General features: G+C 43.5%; 1 protein-coding gene across 1 annotated transcript; it reads left to right on the top strand.

Annotated features, from left to right (window-relative positions):
* The first annotated feature begins 18 nt into the window (after nt 1-18).
* Nucleotides 19-22293, top strand: LOC121549827 (V-type proton ATPase catalytic subunit A). Its single transcript, XM_041861736.2, has 15 exons — nt 19-381; nt 16080-16176; nt 16414-16542; nt 18109-18323; nt 18566-18703; nt 18803-18954; nt 19188-19350; nt 19452-19560; nt 19682-19804; nt 19947-20061; nt 20175-20238; nt 20440-20643; nt 20917-21011; nt 21101-21272; nt 21576-22293. The coding sequence occupies exons 2-15, from the start codon at nt 16095-16097 to the stop codon at nt 21666-21668; spliced, it is 1854 nt and encodes a 617-aa protein (XP_041717670.1). The 5' UTR covers nt 19-381; nt 16080-16094; the 3' UTR covers nt 21669-22293.
* Nucleotides 22294-23203: the final 910 nt, after the last annotated feature.

Genomic DNA, 23203 nt, shown 5'->3' with positions numbered 1-23203 from the left:
TTTTTCTGCCCTCCGTCTATTGTGGAGCCTTCCATATTTTCTTGATCCGAGCCTCATGCGTAGAACATGTCTAATTGCTGAATAAACTGCTATGATGCTGCTCATCAACTGTTCTGTTCTATTGTTGGTGGGGTTTTTTAAATGTCAAGCTATAGACGAATATCAAGAGAAAGTATTTTGTATTTCCCTCTATAGTCTTTGACAACGCAGTGGGATTGAGCCACAATGGAAGCAGTTGCAGTGGTTGTGAGTCTCGCCACAGAGTTTCTGCGCTTTGCAAAGCTCTGCGTGAATGAAGTCAGCTGATCATTGCTATCGCATGATCGCCACTCATCTTCCCTAGGCAGAGGATAAAGACGTTGGCCCGTTTCATTTCTGAAGGTAACTATCATTTTATTGTCATCATATCAGATTAAATGCAATGTCTATATTATGTAATTGTTCATCATTTTGATGAATTTTCGAAATGCATCAAAATTTGCAGAGCCAGCGATTTTGACAGATGACCTATGCTTTAAATCGCCAACAATGTAGCCAACGATGGCTATCCATGAAACTGCGTAATTATCCATGTTATTTCACTTAGTCTGATGTTGTTTATCATTTGAATTTATTAATTGGAAAATACATTAAAAATAATTTATGGTCGTGGTGTTTCATTCAAGTATAGGACTATTTGAATGAACAATATGACAAATAACATGGATTAGCTGCAGCTGCGGTCAATTAATATATAAAACATGTTTGCATTATTGGGTTGATTTCGATCACCATCATAAAATAAATTGCAAATCTGGCAGGGTAGCTTCTCAAATGTCAGGTGTTATTCCGCAAAAATACGTAAAAATCGTGCCGCAGCAGGTAATGGATTTGTCTCTCATTTGATCAATGGATAATTGTTTTACTTGCTACAATGTAACGTGTTGTTATTTTCTGTGACATGGACAGGGATAGACGAGTCAGGTAAGAAAATGAAAGGCCCCACCACATCCTTACTTGGATGTTGAATTTCTCATCAGAAGTGTCTGCTCATAGGATAGGACCTCTTTGGGTGAATCTCAATAGTCTAATGTGGGTTCACATCCTCTCCTCCTCTTAATCTGCTGCACCTTTCTGAGAAGTGAGGGTAGGTTAAAGCAATAATGTGGAATCCCACCGAGGGATTTTCTTCCACCTGTCTATTGCTATAGATTAGTGCAGTGTCAAATCAAATCAAATCAAATTTTATTGGCCACATGCGCCGAATACAACAGGTGCAGACATTACAGTGAAATGCTTACTTACAGCCCTTAACCAACAGTGCATTTATCAAAGGAAGGAGACGAGACAAGGAAGGGAAAGGAAGCCTCAGGACTATTTGAGAATGAGATCCACCCTTTGTGTCTTCTATCTTGACAACAAAGAAAGAACAGAAGAGTTCAAAAGAACAGCTAGTTAAAAAGCTGATGGTTGTCCCCAAGTGTTGATTCAGGACCAGTTTTAGTTGCAGCTCTTTGGGTCAATATTAGGACTGACAACAGAGAACTTGATCCTAGACTTGCCCTTTGGGGCATTTTCTCCTTGCGGGACAACAGTGAGCATAGAGCTTGTATCACTGCTTCCACTTCCAGCCCGAAATGTAACCCAGAAACTTTTAACCTTTATATAGGCCTATTAGTTATTTTATGGGCTACTTCAACTCCCAGCCCCTAGGATCTCAGCCTGTAGGTGGTTGTTGGTAAATATGTAAATCCATTTTGACAACTAGGGATGCACTGACTGAGTAGATTAGCACTGTTTTGTAACATTTTTAAAACTCAAACAGGAAATTCAGTATGAGCTTTTGGGTTTGCAGGATTATGCAACAACTTGGAACCACCACTCGCTCTAGTTGCATTATGAGACGGATTATGCTTAAGGAGACAATTTTATTAGGCTAATGGTGCTTTGTGTTTGATTACTGGTTACACTCACAGGACAGACATTCCTTACTACGGATCATTTACATTGTAACACTGCAGCGCTCAGTGATGGGAGTGTATCCTCGATTAAAAGGATTCCATACGTCATGATGTGGCTGAGTCCATAGAACCTGGAAGCATGTCTGGGTTTTACACTCTGACTACTTTCCCTACCCCTGGCCTTGACATTTTTTTCCCCCATAAAGGTTGGGACTTTAGGGAGATTAAGCTGATCCTAGATCTGTTTCAAAGGGAAACTTCTGCCTGCATCGTACCAGAGATTTCTTAGCTTGGTAGGTGGCTGCTATAAGACCAGACAAGTACACTTCTGTGTCAAGGGATTAAAGTTCACTCATCTAGCTCTTCAAAGACTGGACTCTGAGTGTGTGAATCAGTGTGTCTAGCATATCATACAAACTACCAAGACACACACATTGAGTGGACTTCCCAATCTTACCCCACACTAGGATTTTCCACTTCCTCAAATGGCCCTATATAACTCAGCCAGTCATGCACCACAGTCATGTGACGCCTCATGCATATATTCCTAGTCTCTATGCCAAAATCACAATGGAAGTGATTGAATGGTGAATTATTAATTTCAGTCTAAGTGTGTGTCTTTGCCTGTGTATGTCAGTGTTTTTCGGCCTGTTTTACAAGGCAAGTTTTAATCCATAGGGAATTTAACAATCAAGTTAAGATCAAGAGATAAAGAGAAGATGGTCTCATATCTGAAGAATGCATTTAAATGCTTACTAAGTCTGTCCTGTCCACTGGTGTGGACTGTGGAGGTCATCCTGAGCCATCATTAGTTCTGTATCCTGTAGCTACAGACTAGACCTGTTGGGGGGGGCTATTTCTACACAGATAAGATGACCAGTCTAGCATGGAGGAAAATACCCTATCTGTGGTAAGGACAAAAGGGCACTGAAGCAGGGATGGTGTGTATGTCTCTACAGAGAGTGAGTGATGGGGGTTGTTAAACCTCCGCAGTATAGATGCAGGAGTACTATTGCTGAGGGAGTATCATGAAGTGTCAGCCCCCCGTGTTAGAGCACCTGCAGACTTCTGCCTGGATGGATGAGATTAAGTCACGACAGATTGTGTGTGAGTAAAACAAAGAAAGGGAAGCATAGGCTATTATGCAGCGTTTGAGAGAGAAGCATAGCCTTCACATAAGGTGTAAAAGAGCGAGCGGGACGTAGAGAGAAGAGCACAGACATACATTGATGCGTGCCAGGGATCTCCCCTTTAATGTTAGCGTGCTGCGTCATACCCTGTGAGAATCAACCAGGCCTGAAGTACAGAGGGAGAGGAGAGGGGAGGTGTGTGTCCTGCTTCTCACTTTTGATGCTGGTAAGTCGTGCGTCTTGATGTTGATGTCTCTGGGATATCATCATGGTTACAGATCGGGTAAGGGGTGCCATTGCCATGGTAACAGAACAGACAGACTGGGATGTGTGTGTGTGCAGACCATTTCTGATAGTGTGCTATATATGCAAGTCTCTCACAATTGCAGCAAGCTTAATTTTAAGCCTATGTGTGGTAGGGAATTTGTCTGTGTGAAACCATATGGTTTAGTTATGGTCCTACTCTAGTAGTGTGTATTCTTACAGGCTTTGGATTTCGAGGTTGGTTCTATTTAGGTGTGGACGAGCACTGATTGGAATCATCCTCGTTGGTCAGGATGTGTTGCACCTGTCGCCTCGTTAGTCATGGGTTGCAAGTGGCGCAGCGGTCTAAGGCACTGCATCTCAGTGCTTGAGGCGTCACTACAGACCCCCTGGTTCGATTCCAGGCTGTATCACAACCGGCCGTGATTGGGAGTCCCATAGGGCGGCGCACAATTGGCCCAGCGTCGTCCGTGTTTGGCCGGTGTAGGCCGTCATTGTAAATAAGAATTTGTTCTTAACTGACTTGCCTAGTTAAATAAAGGTAAAAAATAGCGGCACCTCTGCTGGCACAGGTGATATTTAAGAGCTGCAGAGCCAACGCTCCAGTTGGCATGAGAGATGTTGGAAGAGCTAGACCTCTTTAAGGTTGTGAATACAAAGCCTTTTATTTTGTGTCTCCCTGTTTGGTTTGGTCCATGTTTATTTCCACTCCCTAACCAAGTTGGTGTGGGTGTTCTTTTCTTTTAGTTGCTGGTAGTGATGAGGAAACAAAGCTTCCTGAAGCATTGAGGGTTTTCCAGCCAATTGAGCCTGAAATGGTTCCAATTGTTTTTTCACCATTTTATCCATTGTGGATTTTAGAAACACTTCAAATAAGGGCTGTGTTTTGATAATTGTATAAATTTCTCTCGGACAAGGTGACTTATCAATATATTTGGTTTTATTTACACTCAGATTTGAAAATGTTATTGGCATCGAAGTAGACCTCATGCAAGACTACAAATCCCTGCAAGCTCCTGCACGTCATCTCTAGCTGACACCTTTGCTGTGAGCTAGCTAGCTGCTAGCTAACTTGAGCCAAAACAAAAGATGTATTGAACATTTACTGTTCCATATTTTATTGAACTAATATTTGTCCTATTTATGCGTTTGGTCTTATTGTACAGAATATGATCCTAGTAGCCATCAGATTTATTGGTATACAGTCAAACAAAACACTGCAGAATCTTGGACATTTTCTCTTACAAGCCAGAATGTTGAATACAATTACATTTGCAGTTGCTCTACTGGTTGTCTGTGCGATTGGCAGTGGTGGAAAGTACTTAAGTAAAAACACTTTAAAGTACTACTTAAGTCGTTTTTTGGGGTATCTGTACTTTACTTTACTATTTATATTTTTGACAACTTTTACTTCACTACATTCCTAAAGAAAATAATGTACTTTTTACTCCGTACATTTTCCCTGACACCCAAAAGTACTTTTTTAAAACAAGCCTTAGAAAGTTGGTTGCAATTTCAGTTTAATCCACCAGAAAAGACAGAACAAATAATCCAAATATTATGGTTAAACTCAAATATACTATTTGCTAAAAAAATATATTTTGGATTTATTTTTAATTTTTAATCTTTGTAAATGATATCAAAAATAGGACTGGTGGAGTTGTCACACATGCAGCTAACAAAAATATATGGAAATGTCTGCTCTATCCAAAATTACAACCAACTAATTGCAGCATTACCACAAAAATGGAAGAGGCAAGTGGAAGGGGGAAAAAGTAAGGAACTTGTCTGTCAGCCCTGCATTAAAGACCAAAATTGGTTAAAGAAAATTGTGATGAATAAAAAAGAATACCAGTTTAATTTAAGGACCAACAAATCGACAGCTGTGCCATAAATATTGCAAAATAGTTGGGAAGAGATTTTATATGTACCGATTCCATGGCACATGGTTTATGAACTGATACGCAAAATGACGCCGGATTAAAACGTTTTCCATTTAAATTATTATATAAAATTCTTGCAACCAATAGAATGTTATATACAGTGGGGAAAAAAAGTATTTAGTCAGCCACCAATTGTGCAAGTTCTCCCACTTAAAAAGATGAGAGGCCTGTAATTTTCATCATAGGTACACGTCAACTATGACAGACAAATTGAGAATTTTTTTTCCAGAAAATCACATAGTAGGATTTTTAATGAATTTATTTGCAAATTATGGTGGAAAATAAGTATTTGGTCATCTACAAACAAGCAAGATTTCTGGCTCTCACAGACCTGTAACTTCTTCTTTAAGAGGCTCCTCTGTCCTCCACTTTGTTACCTGTATTAATGGCACCTGTTTGAACTTGTTATCAGTATAAAAGACACCTGTCCACAACCTCAAACAGTCACACTCCAAACTCCACTATGGCCAAGACCAAAGAGCTGTCAAAGGACACCAGAAACAAAATTGTAGACCTGCACCAGGCTGGGAAGACTGAATCTGCAATAGGTAAGCAGCTTGGTTTGAAGAAATCAACTGTGGGAGCAATTATTAGGAAATGGAAGACATACAAGACCACTGATAATCTCTCTCGATCTGGGGCTCCACGCAAGATCTCACCCTGTGGGGTCAAAATGATCACAAGAACGGTGAGCAAAAATCCCAGAACCACATGGGGGGACCTAGTGAATGACCTGCAGAGAGCTGGGACCAAAGTAACAAAGCCTACCATCAGTAACACACTACGCCGCCAGGGACTCAAATCCTGCAGTGCCAGACGTGTCCCCCTGCTTAAGCCAGTACATGTCCAGGCCCGTCTGAAGTTTGCTAGAGTGCATTTGAATGATCCAGAAGAGGATTGGGAGAATGTCATATGGTCAGATGAAACCAAAATATAACTTTTGGTAAAAACTCAACTTCGTCGTGTTTGGAGGACAAAGAATGCTGAGTTGCATCCAAAGAACACCATACCTACTGTGAAGCATGGGGGTGGAAACATCATGCTTTGGGGCTGTTTTTCTGCAAAGGGACCAGGACGACTGATCCGTGTAAAGGAAAGAATGAATGGGGCCATATATCGTGAGATTTTGAGTGAAAACCTCCTTCCATCAGCAAGGGCATTGAAGATGAAACGTGGCTGGGTCTTTCAGCATGACAATGATCCCAAACACACCGCCCGGGCAACGAAGGAGTGGCTTCGTAAGAAGCATTTCAAGGTCCTGGAGTGGCCTAGCCAGTCTCCAGATCTCAACCCCATAGAAAATCTTTGGAGGGAGTTGAAAGTCCGTGTTGCCCAGCGACAGCCCCAAAACATCACTGCTCTAGAGGAGATCTGCATGGAGGAATGGGCCAAAATACCAGCAACAGTGTGTGAAAACCTTGTGAAGACTTACAGAAAACGTTTGACCTGTGTCATTGCCAACAAAGGGTATATAACAAAGTATTGAGAAACTTTTGTTATTGACAAAATACTTATTTTCCACCATAATTTGCAAATAAATTCATAAAAAATCCTACAATGTGATTGTCTGGATATTTTTTTCTCATTTTGTCTGTCATAGTTGACGTGTACCTATGATGAAAATTACAGGCCTCTCATCTTTTTAAGTGGGAGAACTTGCACAATTGGTGGCTGACTAAATACTTTTTTCCCCCACTGTGTATATTATATATATATATATATATATGTCAGGGTGATACAACCGTCCCAGCTCTGCAGATTTAGCTGCGAAGAGACAATCATATGTTTTGGTACTGTCCATTTGTAGCTTTTTTTGGACTCAGGTCCAGGAATGGCTGAAGAATTGCAATATTTACCTGGAGCTAACTCTGCAAATAACACTGCTGGGTGATTTGAAAAGTCAGTCAATCGATAAATAATATAATAATACTTTTAGCAAAAACAATTATCTTTAATTTACAATCTGTAGAAACTATGAGAATAGAATGGTTCAGAACTTTTGTGAAACAGCACAGTTGAAAAATATATGGCAAATGGATGGTGTTAAGAGATAGATGGTAGGGGTTGAGTGGAGCTGAAGGGTGGGACTAAAAACAACAAGATAACTAATGTAAAATACATTGGGGAAAAAAAGTATTTAGTCAGCCACCAATTGTGCAAGTTCTCCCACTTAAAAAGTTGAGAGGCCTGTAATTTTCATCATAGGTACCCGTCAACTATGACAGACAAAATGAGAAAACAAAATCCAGAAAATCACATTGTAGGATTTTTAATGAATGTATTTGCAAATTATGGTGGAAAATAAGTATTTGGTCAATAACAAAAGTTTCTCAGTACTTTGTTATATACCCTTTGTTGGCAATGACACAGGTCAAACATTTTCTGTAAGTCTTCACAAGGTTTTCACACACTGTTGCTGGTATTTTGGCCCATTCCTCCATGCAGATCTCCTCTAGAGCAGTGATGTTTTGGGGCTGTCACTGGGCAACACAGACTTTCAACTCCCTCCAAAGATTTTCTATGGGGTTGAGATCTGGAGACTGGCTAGGCCACTCCAGGACCTTGAAATGCTTCTTACGAAGCCACTCCTTCGTTGCCCGGCGGTGTGTTTGGGATCATTGTCATGCTGAAAGACCCAGCCACGTTTCATCTTCAGTGCCCTTGCTGATGGAAGGAGGTTTTCACTCAAAATCTCACGATACATGGCCCCATTCATTCTTTCCTTTACACGGATCAGTCGTCCTGGTCCCTTTGCAGAAAAACAGCCCCAAAGCATGATGTTTCCACCCCCATGCTTCACAGTAGGTATGGTGTTCTTTGGATGCAACTCAGCATTCAGGTAGCTTAGTGGTTAAGAGCGGCAGGTAGCTTAGTGGTTAAGAGCGTTGTGCCAGTAACCGAAAGGTCACTGGTTCTAATCCCCGAGCCAACTAGGTGAAAAATCTGTCGATGTGCCCTTGAGCAAGGCACTTAACCCTAATTGCTCCTGTAAGTCGCTCTGGATAAGAGCGTCTGCTAAATGACCCCCCAATTTGTCCTCCAAACACGACGAGTTGAGTTTTTACCAAAAAGTTATATTTTGGTTTCATCTGACCATATGACATTCTCCCAATCCTCTTCTGGATCATCCAAATGCACTCTAGCAAACTTCAGACAGGGCCTGGACATGTACTGGCTTAAGCAGGGGGACACGTCTGGCACTGCAGGATTTGAGTCCCTGGCGTAGTGTGTTACTGATGGTAGGCTTTGTTACTTTGGTCCCAGCTCTCTGCAGGTCATTCACTAGGTCCCCCCGTGTGGTTCTGGGATTTTTGCTCACCGTTCTTGTGATCATTTTGACCCCACGGGGTGAGATCTTGCGTGGAGCCCCAGATCGAGGGAGATTATCAGTGGTCTTGTATGTCTTCCATTTCCTAATAATTGCTCCCACAGTTGATTTCTTCAAACCAAGCTGCTTACCTATTGCAGATTCAGTCTTCCCAGCCTGGTGCAGGTCTACATTTTTGTTTCTGGTGTCCTTTGACAGCTATTTGGTCTTGGCCATAGTGGAGTTTGGAGTGTGACTGTTTGAGGTTGTGGACAGGTGTCTTTTATACTGATAACAAGTTCAAACAGGTGCCATTAATACAGGTAACGAGTGGAGGACAGAGGAGCCTCTTAAAGAAGAAGTTACAGGTCTGTGAGAGCCAGAAATCTTGCTTGTTTGTAGGTGACCAAATACTTATTTTCCACCATAATTTGCAAATAAATTCATTAAAAATCCTACTATGTGATTTTCTGGATTTTTTTTCCTCAATTTGTCTGTCATAGTTGATGTGTACCTATGATGAAAATTACAGACCTCTCTCATCTTTTTAAGTGGGAGAACTTGCACAATTGGTGGCTGACTAAATACTTTTTTCCCCCACTGTATACTGTGTCTGTAAAATGGATATAGGTTCAGAACTTTTGTCAAACAGCACAGTTAAAATATATGGCAAATAGAAATCAGACTGGATGCTCTTCAGAGATAGATGGAAGGGTTTGAGGGTAGCTGAAGGATGGGATTAAAAACAAACGAGAACTATTGTAAAATACATTGTGTCCGTAAAATGTATTTAGTATGTATAAGCTGGAAGTAGAAGCCTAAGCCAGTACATGTCCAGGCCCGTCTGAAGTTTGCTAGAGTGCATTTGGATGATCCAGAAGAGGATTGGGAGAATGTCATATGGTCAGTCAAAAGTTTGGACACACCTACTCATTCAAGGGTTTTTCTTAATTTTTACAATTTTTTACATTGTAGAATAATACTGAAGACATCAAAACTATGAAATAACACATGTGGAATTACGTAGTAACCAAAAAAGTGTTAAACAAATCAAAATAGATTTTATATTTTAGATTCTTCAAATAGCCACCCTTTGCCTTGATGACAGCTTTGCACACTCTTGGCATTCTCTCAACCAGCTTTATGGGGTAGTCACCTGGAATGCATTTCAATTAACAGGTGTGCCTTCTTAAAAGTTAATTTGTGGAATTTCTTTCCTTCTTAATGCATTTGGGGGGGATACAGAAGATAGCCCTATTTGGTAAAAGACCAAGTCGATATTATGTTAAGAACAGCTCAAATAATCAAAGAGAAACGACAGTCCATCATTACTTTAAGACATGAAGGTCAGTCAATACGGAAAACGTCAAGAACTTTGAAAGTTTCTTCAAGTGCAGTCGCAAAAACCATCAAGCGCTATGATGAAACTGGCTCACATGAGGACCGTCACAGGAATGGAAGACCCAGAGTTACCTCTGCTGCAGAGGATAAGTTCATTAGAGTTACCAGCCTCAGAAATTGCAGCCTAAATAAATGCTTCACAGAGTTCAAGTCACAGACACATCTCTGCTGAGACCAATTCATTCTGAAGGAGAAATGTCTGTCTCTCTGCTGAGACCAATTCATTCTGAAGGAGAAACGCCTGTCTCTCTGCTGAGACCAATTCATTCTGAAGGAGAAACGCCACTTACCCTTCCTCCCATCCATCAGGACACTAGTATTTATTTCTCTCTCTCTCCTCTCTCTCTCTCTCTCCTCTCTACCTCTCTCTCTCCTTCTCTCTCTCTCCTCTCTACCTCTCTCTCTCTCTCTCCCTCTCCCTCCTCTCTACCTCTCTCTCTCTCCTTCTCTCTCTCTCCTCTCTACCTCTCTCTCTCTCTCCCTCTCCCTCCTCTCTACCTCTCTCTCTCTCCTCTCTACCACTCTCTCTCCTCTCTACCACTCTCTCTCCTTCTCTCTCTCTCCTCTCTCTCTCTCTCTCTCTCTCTCTCTCTCTCTCTACCTCTCTCTCTCCTTCTCTCTCTCTCTCTCTCTCTCTCTCTCTCTCTCTCTCTCCCTCCTCTCTACCTCTCTCTCTCTCCTCTCTACCACTCTCTCTCCTTCTCTTTCTCTCTCTCCGTTTCTCTCTCTCCCCCTCCATCAACTGTTCAGAGGGGGCTGTGTGAATCAGGCCTTCATGGTCGAATTGCTGCAAAGAAACCACTACTAAAGAAAACCAATAAGAAGAAGAGACCTGCTTGGGCCAAGAAACACGAGAAATGGACATTAGACCGGTGGAAATGTGTCCTTTGGTCTGGAGTCCAAATTGGAGATTTTTGGTTCCAACCGCCGTGTCTTTGTGAGACGCGGTGTGGGTGAACGGATGATCTCTGCATGTGTAGTTCCCACCATAAAGCATGGAGGAGGAGGTGTTAAGGTGTGGGGGTGCTTTGCTGGTAACACTATCTGTGATTTATTTAGAATTCAAGGCACACTTAACCAGCATGACTACCACAGCATTCTGCAGCGGTATGCCATCCCATCTGGTTTGGGCTTAGTGGGACTATCATTTGCTTTTCAACACGACAATGACCCAACACCTCCAGGCTGAGTAAGGGCTATTTTACCAAGAAGGAGCGTGATGGAGTGCTGCATCAGGTGACCTGGCCTCCACAATCCCCCAACCTCAACCCAATTGAGATGGTTTGGGATGAGTCGGACGGCAGAGTGAAGGAAAAGCAGCCAACAAGTGCTCAGCATATGTTGGAACTCCTTCAAGAGTGTTGGAAAAGCATTCCAGGTGAAGCTGGTTGAGAGAATGCTAAGAGTGTGCAAAGCTGTCATTTACATTTACATTTTAGTCATTTAGCAGACGCTCTTATCCAGAGCAACTTGTTAGTGAGTGCATACATTTTTCATACTGGCCCCCCGTGGGAAACGAACCCACAACCCTGGCGTTGCAAGCGCCATGCTCTACCAAATGAGCCACAGAAGGCAGATCAATGCAAAGGGTGGCTGTTTGAAGAATCTCAAATATAAAAAATATTTTGATTTGTTTAACACTTTTTTGGTTACTACGTGATTCCGTATGTGTTATTTCATAGTTTTGATATCTTCACTATTATTCTACAATGTAGAAAATAGTTAAAGAAAAACCCTTGAATGAGTAGGTGTGTCTAAACTTTTGACTGGTACTGTATATAATATATATACAGTGCCTTGCAAAAGTATTCATCCCCCTTAGCGTTTTTCCTATTTTGTTGCATTACAACCTGTAATTTAAATGGATTTTTATTTCGAATTCATGTAATGGACATACACAAAATAGTCCAAATTGGTGAAGTGAAAAAAATAAAATAACTTGTTTCAAAAAAGTATAAAAAATAAATAATGGAAAAGTGGTGCGTGCATATGTATTCACCCCCTTTGCTATGAAGCCCCTAAATAAGATCTGGTGCGACCAAACCTTCAGAAGTCACAAAATTAGCTAAATAATGTCCTCCTGTGTGCAATCTAAGTGTCACATGATCTGTCACATGATCTCAGTATATATATACACCTGTTCTGAAAGGCCCCAGAGTCTGCAACACCACTATGCAAGGGGCACCACCAAGCAAGCGGCACCATGAAGACCAAGGAGCTCTCCAAACAGGTCAGGGACAAAGTTGTGGAGAAGTACAGATCAGGGTTGGGTTACATTTTTTTATCAGAAACGTCTGTCCATAGGACCAGTTTAAGCCATACACTCCACAGAGCTGGGCTTTACGGAAGAGTGGCCAGAAAAAGCCATTGCTTAAAGAAAAAAATAAGCGAACACATTTGGTGTTCACCAAAAGGCATGTGGGAGACTCCCCAAACATATGGAAGAAGATACTCTGGTCAGATGAGACTAAAACTGAGCTTTTTGGCCATCAAGGAAAACGTTATGTCTGGCGCAAGCCCAACACCTCTCATCACCCCGAGAACACCATCCCCACAGTGAAGCATGGTGGTGGCAGCATCATGCTGTGGGGATGTTTTTCATCGGCAGGGACTGGGAAACTGGTCAGAATTGAAGGAATGATGGATGGTGCTAAATACAGGGAAATTCTTGAGGGAAACCTGTTTCAGTCTTCCAGAGATTTGAGACTGGGACGGAGGTTCACCTTCCAGCAGGAAAATGACCCTAAGCATACTGCTAAAGCAACACTCGAGTGGTTTAACGGGAAACATTTAAATGTCTTGGAATGGCCTAGTCAAAGCCCAGACCTCAATCCAATTCAGAATCTGTGTTATGACTTAAAGATTGCTGTACACCAGCGGAACCCATCCAACTTGAATGAGCTGGAGTTGTTTACCCTTGAAGAATGGGCAAAAATCCCAGTGGCTCGATGTGCCAAGCTTATAGAGACATACCCCAAGAGACCTGCAGCTGTAATTGCTGCAAAAGGTGGCTCTACAAAGTATTGACTTTGGGGGGGGGGTGAATAGTTATGCACGCTCAAGTTTTCTGTTTTTTCTGTCTTATTTCTTGTTTGTTTCACAGTAAAAAATATTTTGCATCTTCAAAGTGGTAGGCATGTTGTGAAATCAAATGATACAAACCCCCCCAAAATCCATTTAAATTCCCGGTTGTAAGGCAACAAAATAGGAAAAATGCCAAGGGGGGTGAATACTTTCGCAAGCCACTGTATATATACACTACCAGTCAAAAGTTTGGACATCCCCACATTTCGTGACTAGATGGATGGATGAATGGATAGTGAGTTGGATGAGAATCCCATTGACCTTCTAATGACTGAGTCAGTAGTGTCCCAGCCAGGACTCTAACCCACTATGGTCTGGACTGGGATGCAGTCAGCCATAAAAACACAAATCAATACACTTGTACAGTGAGGGAAAAAAGTATTTGATCCCCTTCTGATTTTGTACGTTTGCCCACTGACAAAGAAATGATCAGTCTATAATTTTCATGGTAGGTTTTTTAAGTAATTAATTTGCATTTTATTGCATGACATAAGTATATGATACATCAGAAAAGCAGAACTTAATATTTGGTACAGAAACCTTTGTTTGCAATTACAGAGATCATACGTTTCCTGTAGGTCTTGACCAGGTTTGCACACACTGCAGCAGGGATTTTGGCCCACTCCTCCATACAGACCTTCTCCAGATCCTTCAGGTTTCGGGGCTGTCGCTGGGCAATACAGACTTTCAGCTCCCTCCAAAGATTTTATATTGTGTTCAGGTCTGGAGACTGGCTAGGCCACTCCAGGACCTTGAGATGCTTCTTACGGAGCCACTCCTTAGTTGCCCTGGCTGTGTGTTTCGGGTCGTTGTCATGCTGGAAGACCCAGCCATGACCCATCTTCAATGCTCTTACTGAGGGAAGGAGGTTGTTGGCCAAGATCTCGCGATACATGGCCCCATCCATCCTCCCCTCAATACGGTGCAGTCGTCCTGTCCCCTTTGCAGAAAAGCATCCCCAAAGAATGATGTTTCCACCTCCATGCTTCACGGTTGGGATGGTGTTCTTGGGGTTGTACTCATCCTTCTTCTTCCTCCAAACACGGCGAGTGGAGTTCAGACCAAAAAGCTCTATTTTTGTCTCATCAGACCACATGACCTTCTCCCATTCCTCCTCTGGATCATCCAGATGGTCATTGGCAAACTTCAGACGGGTCTGGACATGCGCTGGCTTGAGCAGGGGGACCTTGCGTGCACTGCAGGATTTTAATCCATGACGGCATAGTGTGTTACTAATGGTTTTCTTTGAGACTGTGGTCCCAGCTCTCTTCAGGTCATTGACCAGGTCCTGCCGTGTAGTTCTGGGCTGATCCCTCACCTTCCTTATGATCATTGATGCCCCACAAGGCGAGATCTTGCATGGAGCCCCAGACCGAGGGTGATTGACCGTCATCTTGAACTTCTTCCATTTTCTAATAATTGCGCCAATAGTTGTTGCCTTCTCACCAAGCTGCTTGCCTATTGTCCTGTAGCCCATCCCAGCCTTGTGCAGGTCTACAATTTTATCCCTGATGTCCTTACACAGCTCTCTGGTCTTGGCCATTGTGGAGAGGTTGGAGTCTGTTTGATTGAGTGTGTGGACAGGTGTCTTTTATACAGGTAACGAGTTCAAACAGGTGCAGTTAATACAGGTAATGAGTGGAGTACAGGAGGGCTTCTTAAAGAAAAACTAACAGGTTTGTGAGAGCTGGAATTCTTACTGGTTGGTAGGTGATCAAATACTTATGTCATGCAATAAAATGAAAATTAATTACTTAAAAATCATACAATGTGATTTTCTGGATTTTTGTTTTAAATTCCGTCTCTCACAGTTGAAGTGTACCTATGATAAAAATTACAGACCTCTACATGCTTTGTAAGTAGGAAAACCTGCAAAATCGGCAGTGTATCAAATACTTGTTCTCCCCACTGTACATGCCCGTCTGAAGTTTGCCAATGAACATCTGAATGATTCAGAGGAGAACTGGGTGAACGTGTTGTGGTCAGATGAGACCAAAATGGAGCTCTTTGGCATCAACTCAACTCGCCGTGTTTGGAGGAGGAGGAATGCTGCCTATGACCCCAAGAACACCATCCCCACCGTCAAACATGGAGGTGGAAACATTATGCTTTGGGGGTGTTTTTCTGCTAATGACACAGGACAACTTCACCGCATCAAAGGGACGATGGACGGGGCCATGTACTGTCAAATCTTGGGTGAGAACCTCCTTCCCTCAGCCAGGGCATTGAAAATGGGTTGTGGATGGGTATTCCAGCATGACAATGACCCAAAACACACGGCCAAGGCAACAAAGGAGTGGCTCAAGAAGAAGCACATTAAGGTCCTGGAGTGGCCTAGCCAGTCTCTAGACCTTAATCCCATAGAAAATCTGTGGAGGGAACTGAAGGTTCGAGTTGCAAAACGTCAGCCTCGAAACCTTAATGACTTGGAGAAGATCTGCAAAGAGGAGTGGGACAAAATCCCTCCTGAGATGTGTGCAAACCTGGTGGCCAACTACAAGAAACGTCTGACCTCTGTGATTGCCAACAAGGGTTTTGCCACCAATTACTAAGTCATGTTTTGCAGAGGGGTGAAATACTTATTTCGCTCATTAAAATGCAAATCAATTTATAACATTTTTGACATGCGTTTTTCTGGATATCTTTGTTGTTATTCTGTCTCTCACTGTTCAAATAAACCTACCATTAAAATTATAGACTGATCATTTCTTTGTCAGTGGGCAAACGTACAAAATCAGCAGGGGATCAAATACTTTTTTTCCCTCACTGTATATAAATTTTTACATTTTAGTCATTTAGCAGACGCACTTGTATATACAGAGAACCATTCTAAAAGTAGCACTAGCACTGTGGCGTTTGTTGTTCGAAATAACCAGAAGCAGTCTTCAACTGTGCACGATTCTTCCCAGATTAAAGTAACTGGGAGAGACTCTCTGTTTTTTCTTCTCTCTCTCTCTCCCTTTATCACTCTCATTCACACACTCACTCCATTATTCTTTCTCTCCCACAGATCTAGCCTGTCAGGATGGACCTGTCTAAGCTGCCTAAGATCTGTGATGAAGAGAAGGAGAGCGAGTTTGGATACGTCCATGGTGTATCCGGCCCAGGTCACTATCACTCACATTCATCTGTCACCAGTACCTCTGTTTAGCCTTCAAATGCTTTTAGCTGAAGAAGAGCCCCATCTATACGTCTTGTAGTAGGCTAGGCTGTTTCCACCAATATTGCTTACACTAATCTGGTGTTAAGTTTGGACTAGACATCACATCCATCCCTCTTGCATGTGTCTGGTGTTTGCCTGCTGTGTGACCTCTGACCTGTGTTGTCCCCTGGCTGTGCTGTAGTGGTGACAGCCACTGCCATGGCGGGAGCAGCCATGTATGAGCTGGTCAGAGTGGGCCACAGTGAGCTGGTGGGAGAGATCATCAGGCTGGAGGGAGACATGGCCACCATCCAGGTCTACGAGGAGACATGTATCCTAACGGGTTATATTGCACTGTTACTGCACTTGACTGTGGCTGCATCCCAAATGGCACCCTATTCCCTTTACGGTGCACTACTTTTGACCAGAGCCCTATGGACCCTGGTCAAAAGAAGTGCACTGTAAAGGGAATAGGGTGCCATTTGGGATGCAAGCTTTACTGTACCTGACTGTCTATATACTCCCTTCAGATAGTTGTGTGTGTGTGTACACACCTACTGTATCTTTACATGATCACCTGTGTGTTCATTACTGAACATATTTCTACGGTACATACACACAGGCCGTGGTCGGATACCCATACCAGCGTACTACATAGTTCAACTGCATACTATGTGCTCCTCATCACATACTATTTAGCACGTACCGTTTAGTAAAAAGTATGCCACGGCCGCAACGCAGTAGCTGCTTCTGATTGGCTGAGTAGGTGGGGCGGGGCCGAATGCAAATTTAACAGACATGCATTGCCTTAACCAGCCTGATAATAGCTCATTTCCAACTTGATTAATTTCTCTAAACTCTGAATAGAGTAGGAATGGAGTTATAGGCCTACTCAGGCTGGTTATGGGCAGACTATCACATTCAACCTATACTGTAGCCCATTTATCCTATTAAAAAAGGACTGAAGACAGAAACCGATCATTTGGTTCCATTTCAACATATTTATTAGTGAAACCAAAGTGCTGTAACATAAATTCAATGAAATAGCCTAGTACACACACCAACACTTTTCAAATGTTCAAATCAAAAGGCTATTGCACAGAAAAACGTTGACAGTCAGGTGCATGGCAAATTCAGAACCGCTGGACAGCAACATAATAAACTAAAGCACTGATCATTGAGAACGAGATCAGAATGACTGCTAAGGCTTGATCCATTCATTAAATAATGAAATTAGGTAGCCTAGCCTACAAAACTAAAACAATCCATATCTTCAAATCAAAAGGCCTGATTAACATGACATCATTATTGCAGCCACATCCCGAGTCCCCAGTGCCAACACATTCAGAAATCAAAAGGTTTAGTATTTAGTTTAAAAGCTCTGACAAAGGCTAAGAGAACAAGAAACACTTTTCAATGAGAGAACAGAAATCCACACTTTTTTTTTTATAAGACTTCTGTTTTCAAAGATGTAGCCTACGATCCAATACTTGTGATCATTTTAAGGAGAACAAAAACTACTTAGCCTACATTTGAACACCCCCGCAGAAGCTTCGCTATTAGTCATCTTCCCAATTAACTAGCCTAATTTTGTTGTTTGGCTACTTGAAGAGAACTAGGGCCTATCACTCGCAGCTCACATCTTCCAATGCGTTGTGGAAACGTATGCATCTAATTCTACTAGATGAAAAGCCGAAATGAGTAGAACATCCTGCCATTTTAAACCATACTCAATTTTCTAAATGTCGCATTCTATTAAACATTCTATTTTCACAGACTGAGAATGCACTCAGTCTCATACACTAGCCGTAGCAGTCTCTTGATATCACTCAACATGAGAAGACTGCCATCTACTGAAACACACACACGGTGAGTGTGTTCCTGAGCGTTGTCACAGCGGGCGTGTCTGTTGGGGACCCAGTGCTGCGGACAGGGAAGCCTCTGTCTGTGGAGCTGGGCCCAGGCATCATGGGCTCCATCTTTGATGGTATCCAGCGCCCCCTAAAGGACATCAACGACCTAACACAGAGCATCTACATCCCCCGTGGAGTGAACATCGGAGCCCTCAACCGAGACCTCAAATGGGAGTTCTCCCCCGTCAAGAGCTTACGGGTGAGTGTGTGTCCTACTACTTTATGTCAATGTTTTAATAAAAGTGTTGAGTGGTTTACTAAGTGTGCTACTGAATACACAGTTTGAAGTGACCCTAGAGCAGGGTTTCCCAAACTCAGTCCTGGTACCACAACCAGTGGTCAACGAGTTTGGGAAACCCTGCCCTAGAGCACATACTGAACTGAACAACAAAAACGTGGACTTTTTTCAGCATTAACCCCTCATCGTCGCTCTCTCCTTAGGTGGGCAGTCACATCACAGGGGGTGATATCTACGGGATGGTGTTTGAGAACTCCCTTATCAAGCACAAGATCATGCTGCCTCCGAGGAACAGAGGAACCGTCACCTATGTGGCTCCCCCCGGAAACTATGACGTCTCGGTTAGTTCCACCTCCCTAGTCTCAATCCATAGTAATGCATGTGTGGTAATTTATGTATTTGGACTGAGGGTTTGGGGTGTGTGTGTGTGTGTGTTTCAGGACGTGGTGTTGGAGCTGGAGTTTGAGGGGATGAAGGAGAAGTTCACCATGGTCCAGGTCTGGCCAGTGCGACAGATTCGCCCGGTCACAGAGAAGTTACCCGCCAATCACCCACTGCTGACCGGACAGAGAGTACTGGACGCCCTCTTCCCGTGAGTCCTCTCTCTCTTACCCCACCTTTCCCTCTCTCACCTTCATCCTTCTCTCCATCTCTGCTTCAGGGAAACTCTCAGAATGTCCTTTATCTATCTGTCTTTGCTATTCTGCTACAAAGAAACTCAATTACAACTTCTTATCTGTTTCTGCCAATATACTCAACCTTTGCTTCCATCTCCCTGCCCCTGGTCTGTTCTGCCTGTGTCTACCTGTCTGTCTCTGTGTCCAGGTGTGTCCAGGGAGGAACCACAGCCATCCCCGGAGCCTTTGGCTGTGGTAAAACTGTCATCTCCCAGTCCCTGTCCAAGTACTCCAACAGTGACGTCATCGTCTACGTAGGCTGCGGGGAGCGCGGGAACGAGATGTCAGAAGTATTGCGAGATTTCCCTGAGGTTGGTGGTGTTATGTCATTGGATTATCACGATCATCACTATTACCATTAGCCTGTTTCTAATTGGAGGTAAGGATGATTGACAGTGTGTCTGTCCAATAGCTGACCATGGAGGTGGATGGGAAGACTGAGAGCATCATGAAGAGAACAGCGCTGGTGGCCAACACCTCCAACATGCCTGTGGCTGCCAGAGAGGCCTCTATCTACACCGGTAAGAACCAATCACAGGGCCCAGAACACATCACGGCACACCTCCCAGCCAATGGCAGGCCTGAGACCACAACATGGAGCACACCCCCTAACCAATAACCTACTTCTCCGTGTGCCTGTAGGGATCACACTTTCTGAGTACTTCAGGGACATGGGCTACAACGTGAGCATGATGGCTGACTCAACCTCTCGATGGGCCGAGGCTCTCAGGGAGATTTCTGGTCGACTGGCTGAGATGCCCGCTGGTGAGTGGCTGCTGGTAGCACCCAAAATACAAAATAGTTGCCTTTTTTAAAGCAATGTATAGGACAGCTTCTAAGGCTAGTGGGGTGAACTAGGTCTAAATCAGCTCGTCATAAAGTAAACACATTTTGTGTATGTCCACAGACAGTGGTTATCCTGCCTACCTGGGTGCCCGTCTGGCGTCATTCTACGAGCGTGCCGGCAGGGTGAAGTGTCTGGGCAACCCAGAGAGAGAGGGCAGCGTCAGCATCGTGGGGGCGTGAGTACAGTTAACCTGCCAACACAGTCTAGCCACGCTGGAATAGATAGAAGTGGAGTTCTTCTTCTAACGTTATAACCACATGTGACTGGTGTTCTGTTCCCTTTCCTCAGTGTGTCTCCCCCTGGTGGTGACTTCTCTGATCCTGTGACATCGGCTACCCTGGGTATCGTGCAGGTATGGATACAGCCTGTTTCTATCTGGCTCTGATAGACCACACTCATACATATGGAGCAAAGAAATACAGATCAGCTTTAGGGATTATCAATGATCAATCCTTATCTTCATCCTCTTCTTCTCTACCTGCCTCCTTCATCGTTTCTCCCACCCTCTCCCTCTCTCTGCCCCCCTAACTCTTTCCCTCCCTCTCTCTCTCAGGTGTTCTGGGGTCTGGATAAGAAGCTGGCCCAGAGGAAGCACTTTCCGTCAGTCAACTGGCTGATCAGCTACAGTAAGTACACGCGGGCGTTGGACGAGTACTACGACAAGCACTTCCCTGAGTTCGTCCCGCTGCGCACCAAGGCCAAGGAGATCCTGCAAGAGGAGGAGGACCTGGCTGAGATCGTACAGCTGGTCGGCAAGGTGAGAGGGAACGAAGGGGAGGGTGAAGAATGAGAAGGCAGGGATAACCAATGGCTGCCAGTCTACCCATTATGCCATCATTGTTCTATTCATTCTTATTTCTATGGGGATAACATTGGACTTCATCTCTATAGTTGTAAAGTATTTTATCTCTCAGAGTAGGTGAAAGAAACATGGAGGATGCCTATGAGTTTCCAGCTGCCCATCGTTTTGAGATCTGTGTAAATGAAGCGAGGATGGAACTTAATATTGTCCTTGTTGTCTTGGTGACAGGCCTCGCTGGCCGAAACTGATAAGATCACCCTGGAGGTGGCCAAGCTCCTCAAGGATGACTTCCTGCAACAGAACGGTTACACCCCCTACGACAGGTAAAACACAGTGTCACCGTCTGACCTACTCAAATATTTCCGGCAAATACTGAAAGACTGTAACTCCCTGCCCTCTAAACTCCCTGCAGGTTCTGTCCCTTCTATAAGACGGTGGGCATCCTGTCCAACATCATAGCGTTCTACGACATGGCGCGGCACGCAGTGGAGACCACGGCTCAGAGCGACAACAAGATCACCTGGTCAATGATCAGAGAACACCTGGGAGAGATCCTCTACAAACTCAGCTCCATGAAGTTCAAGGTACAGCAGCAGTCTGACTGTTTCTCCATCTTTGTGTGTGTGTGTGTGTGTGTGCGCCCGCCCGCGTGTGTTCCTTGTCTTTCTTTCTACTTGTTTTATTTTCTCTCCTTGTACGTGTCTGTTTTTCCCTGTATCTCTCTGTGTCTTTCTATGTTGTCTCCATCTGAGTTTCTCTTACCATTTGTCTGTATTACGGCCTCTTTGGGGTGTTGTCTCTGTTTCTCAGCCTCTGTGTTACTCTATATGTCTGGTCTGTTATAGGACCCAGCCTCTGTGTTACTCTGTATATCTGGTCTGTTATAGGATCCAGTGAAGGAGGGTGAGGCCAAGATCAAGGCTGACTACGCCCAGCTGCTGGAGGACATGCAGAATTCCTTCCGCAGTCTGGAGGACTGAGCCTTCCCCCCCCTGACCTTTCACCCCTGACCCCTTACCTCTGACCCCAGGGGCAGTGCATGTCTCTGGGTCACCCCCTCTCTCTCTGCAACAACCTCCACTGCAACCTCACATTCCACTGCCTTGTGTTTACACCCAACCTCCTCTGTGTGAATGTGTATGGGCAAAAAGAGAACGAAATGTACTGTGTTCTTGTATTATGATCTGCCCCAACACCTTAATGTGTGTATGTTTACATGTCTGTGTGTGAGACGTCTCATCTCAGTCTTAAACCCTGCACTGCCCCTCCCTCCCCGTTTGTTTTGGACATGGTCTCTGGCCCTAGCTGTGCACCTGACGACATCAGTTGATGTAATTATAATTCATTACCCCCTCTATCTGTACAGAAGATTAACATGAAATACCTAAGCAGAGTGACTATTTATTGCAGGCGTGTGACGTGGACATCGCCTGGGCTGGTTGGTTGTTGTTTTTCTTATGATAGTGATTTACGCGTAGTAGTCTTGTACGTGTGTAAGAGATGTGCTCTCTTGTCCTCTCCTTTCCATTGCTCATGGGACAAGTGTTTGAGTCCCAAATAATAAAATGTTGAAAACGAAATAAAGCAACAAAACAAAATGGTGAATGTGGTGACTGTGTGTATTTCAGTAATGTCAGTGTTCTCTGCATGTTCTGTATGTGTAATCAAGATATTGCTACTAGTGTATAATTTGTGTGTACCGTACCAACAATAGTAGTAGTGAACACACAGATGATCATGTAAATAAGTGTATACACATATGCAGTCGTGTACAGTTGAAGTCGGAAGTTTACATACACCTTAGCTAAATACATTTAAACTCAGTTTTTCACAATTCATGACATTTAGTCCTAGTAAAAATTCCCTGTTATAGGTCAGTTAGGATCACCACTATTTTAAGAATGTGAAATGTCAGAATAATAGTAGAGAGAATGATTTATTTCAGCTTTTATTTATTTCATCACATTCCCAGTGGGTCAGAAGTATACATACACTCAATTAGTATTTGGTAGCATTGCCTTTAAATTGTTTAACTTGGGTCAAACGTTTCAGGTAGCCTTCCACAAGCTTCCCACAATAGGTTTGGGGAATTTTGGCCCATTCCTCCTGACAGAGCTGGTGTAACTGAGTCAGGTTTGTAGGCCTCCTTGTTCGCACACGCTTTATCAGTTCTTCCCACAAATGTTCTATAGGATTGAGGTCAGAGCTTTGCGATGGCCACTCCAATACCTTGACTTTGTTGTCCTTAAGCCATTTTGCCACAACTTTGGAAGTATGCTTGGGGTCATTGTCCCTTTGCAAGACTAATTTGTGACCAAGCTTTAACTTCCTGACTGATGTCTTGAGATGTTGCTTCAATATATCCACATAATTTTCCTTCCTCATGATGCCATCTGTTTTGTGAAGTGCACCAGTCCCTCCTGCAGCAAAGCACCCCCACAGCATGATGCTACCACCCCTGTGCTTCACGGTTGGGATGGTGCTCTTCGGCTTGCAAGCCCCACCTTTTTCCTCC

Source organism: Coregonus clupeaformis, chromosome 34 (genome assembly GCF_020615455.1).
Source record: "Coregonus clupeaformis isolate EN_2021a chromosome 34, ASM2061545v1, whole genome shotgun sequence".
Lineage (NCBI taxonomy): Eukaryota > Metazoa > Chordata > Actinopteri > Salmoniformes > Salmonidae > Coregonus > Coregonus clupeaformis.
This window is presented reverse-complemented; position numbering and strand designations above follow the sequence as displayed.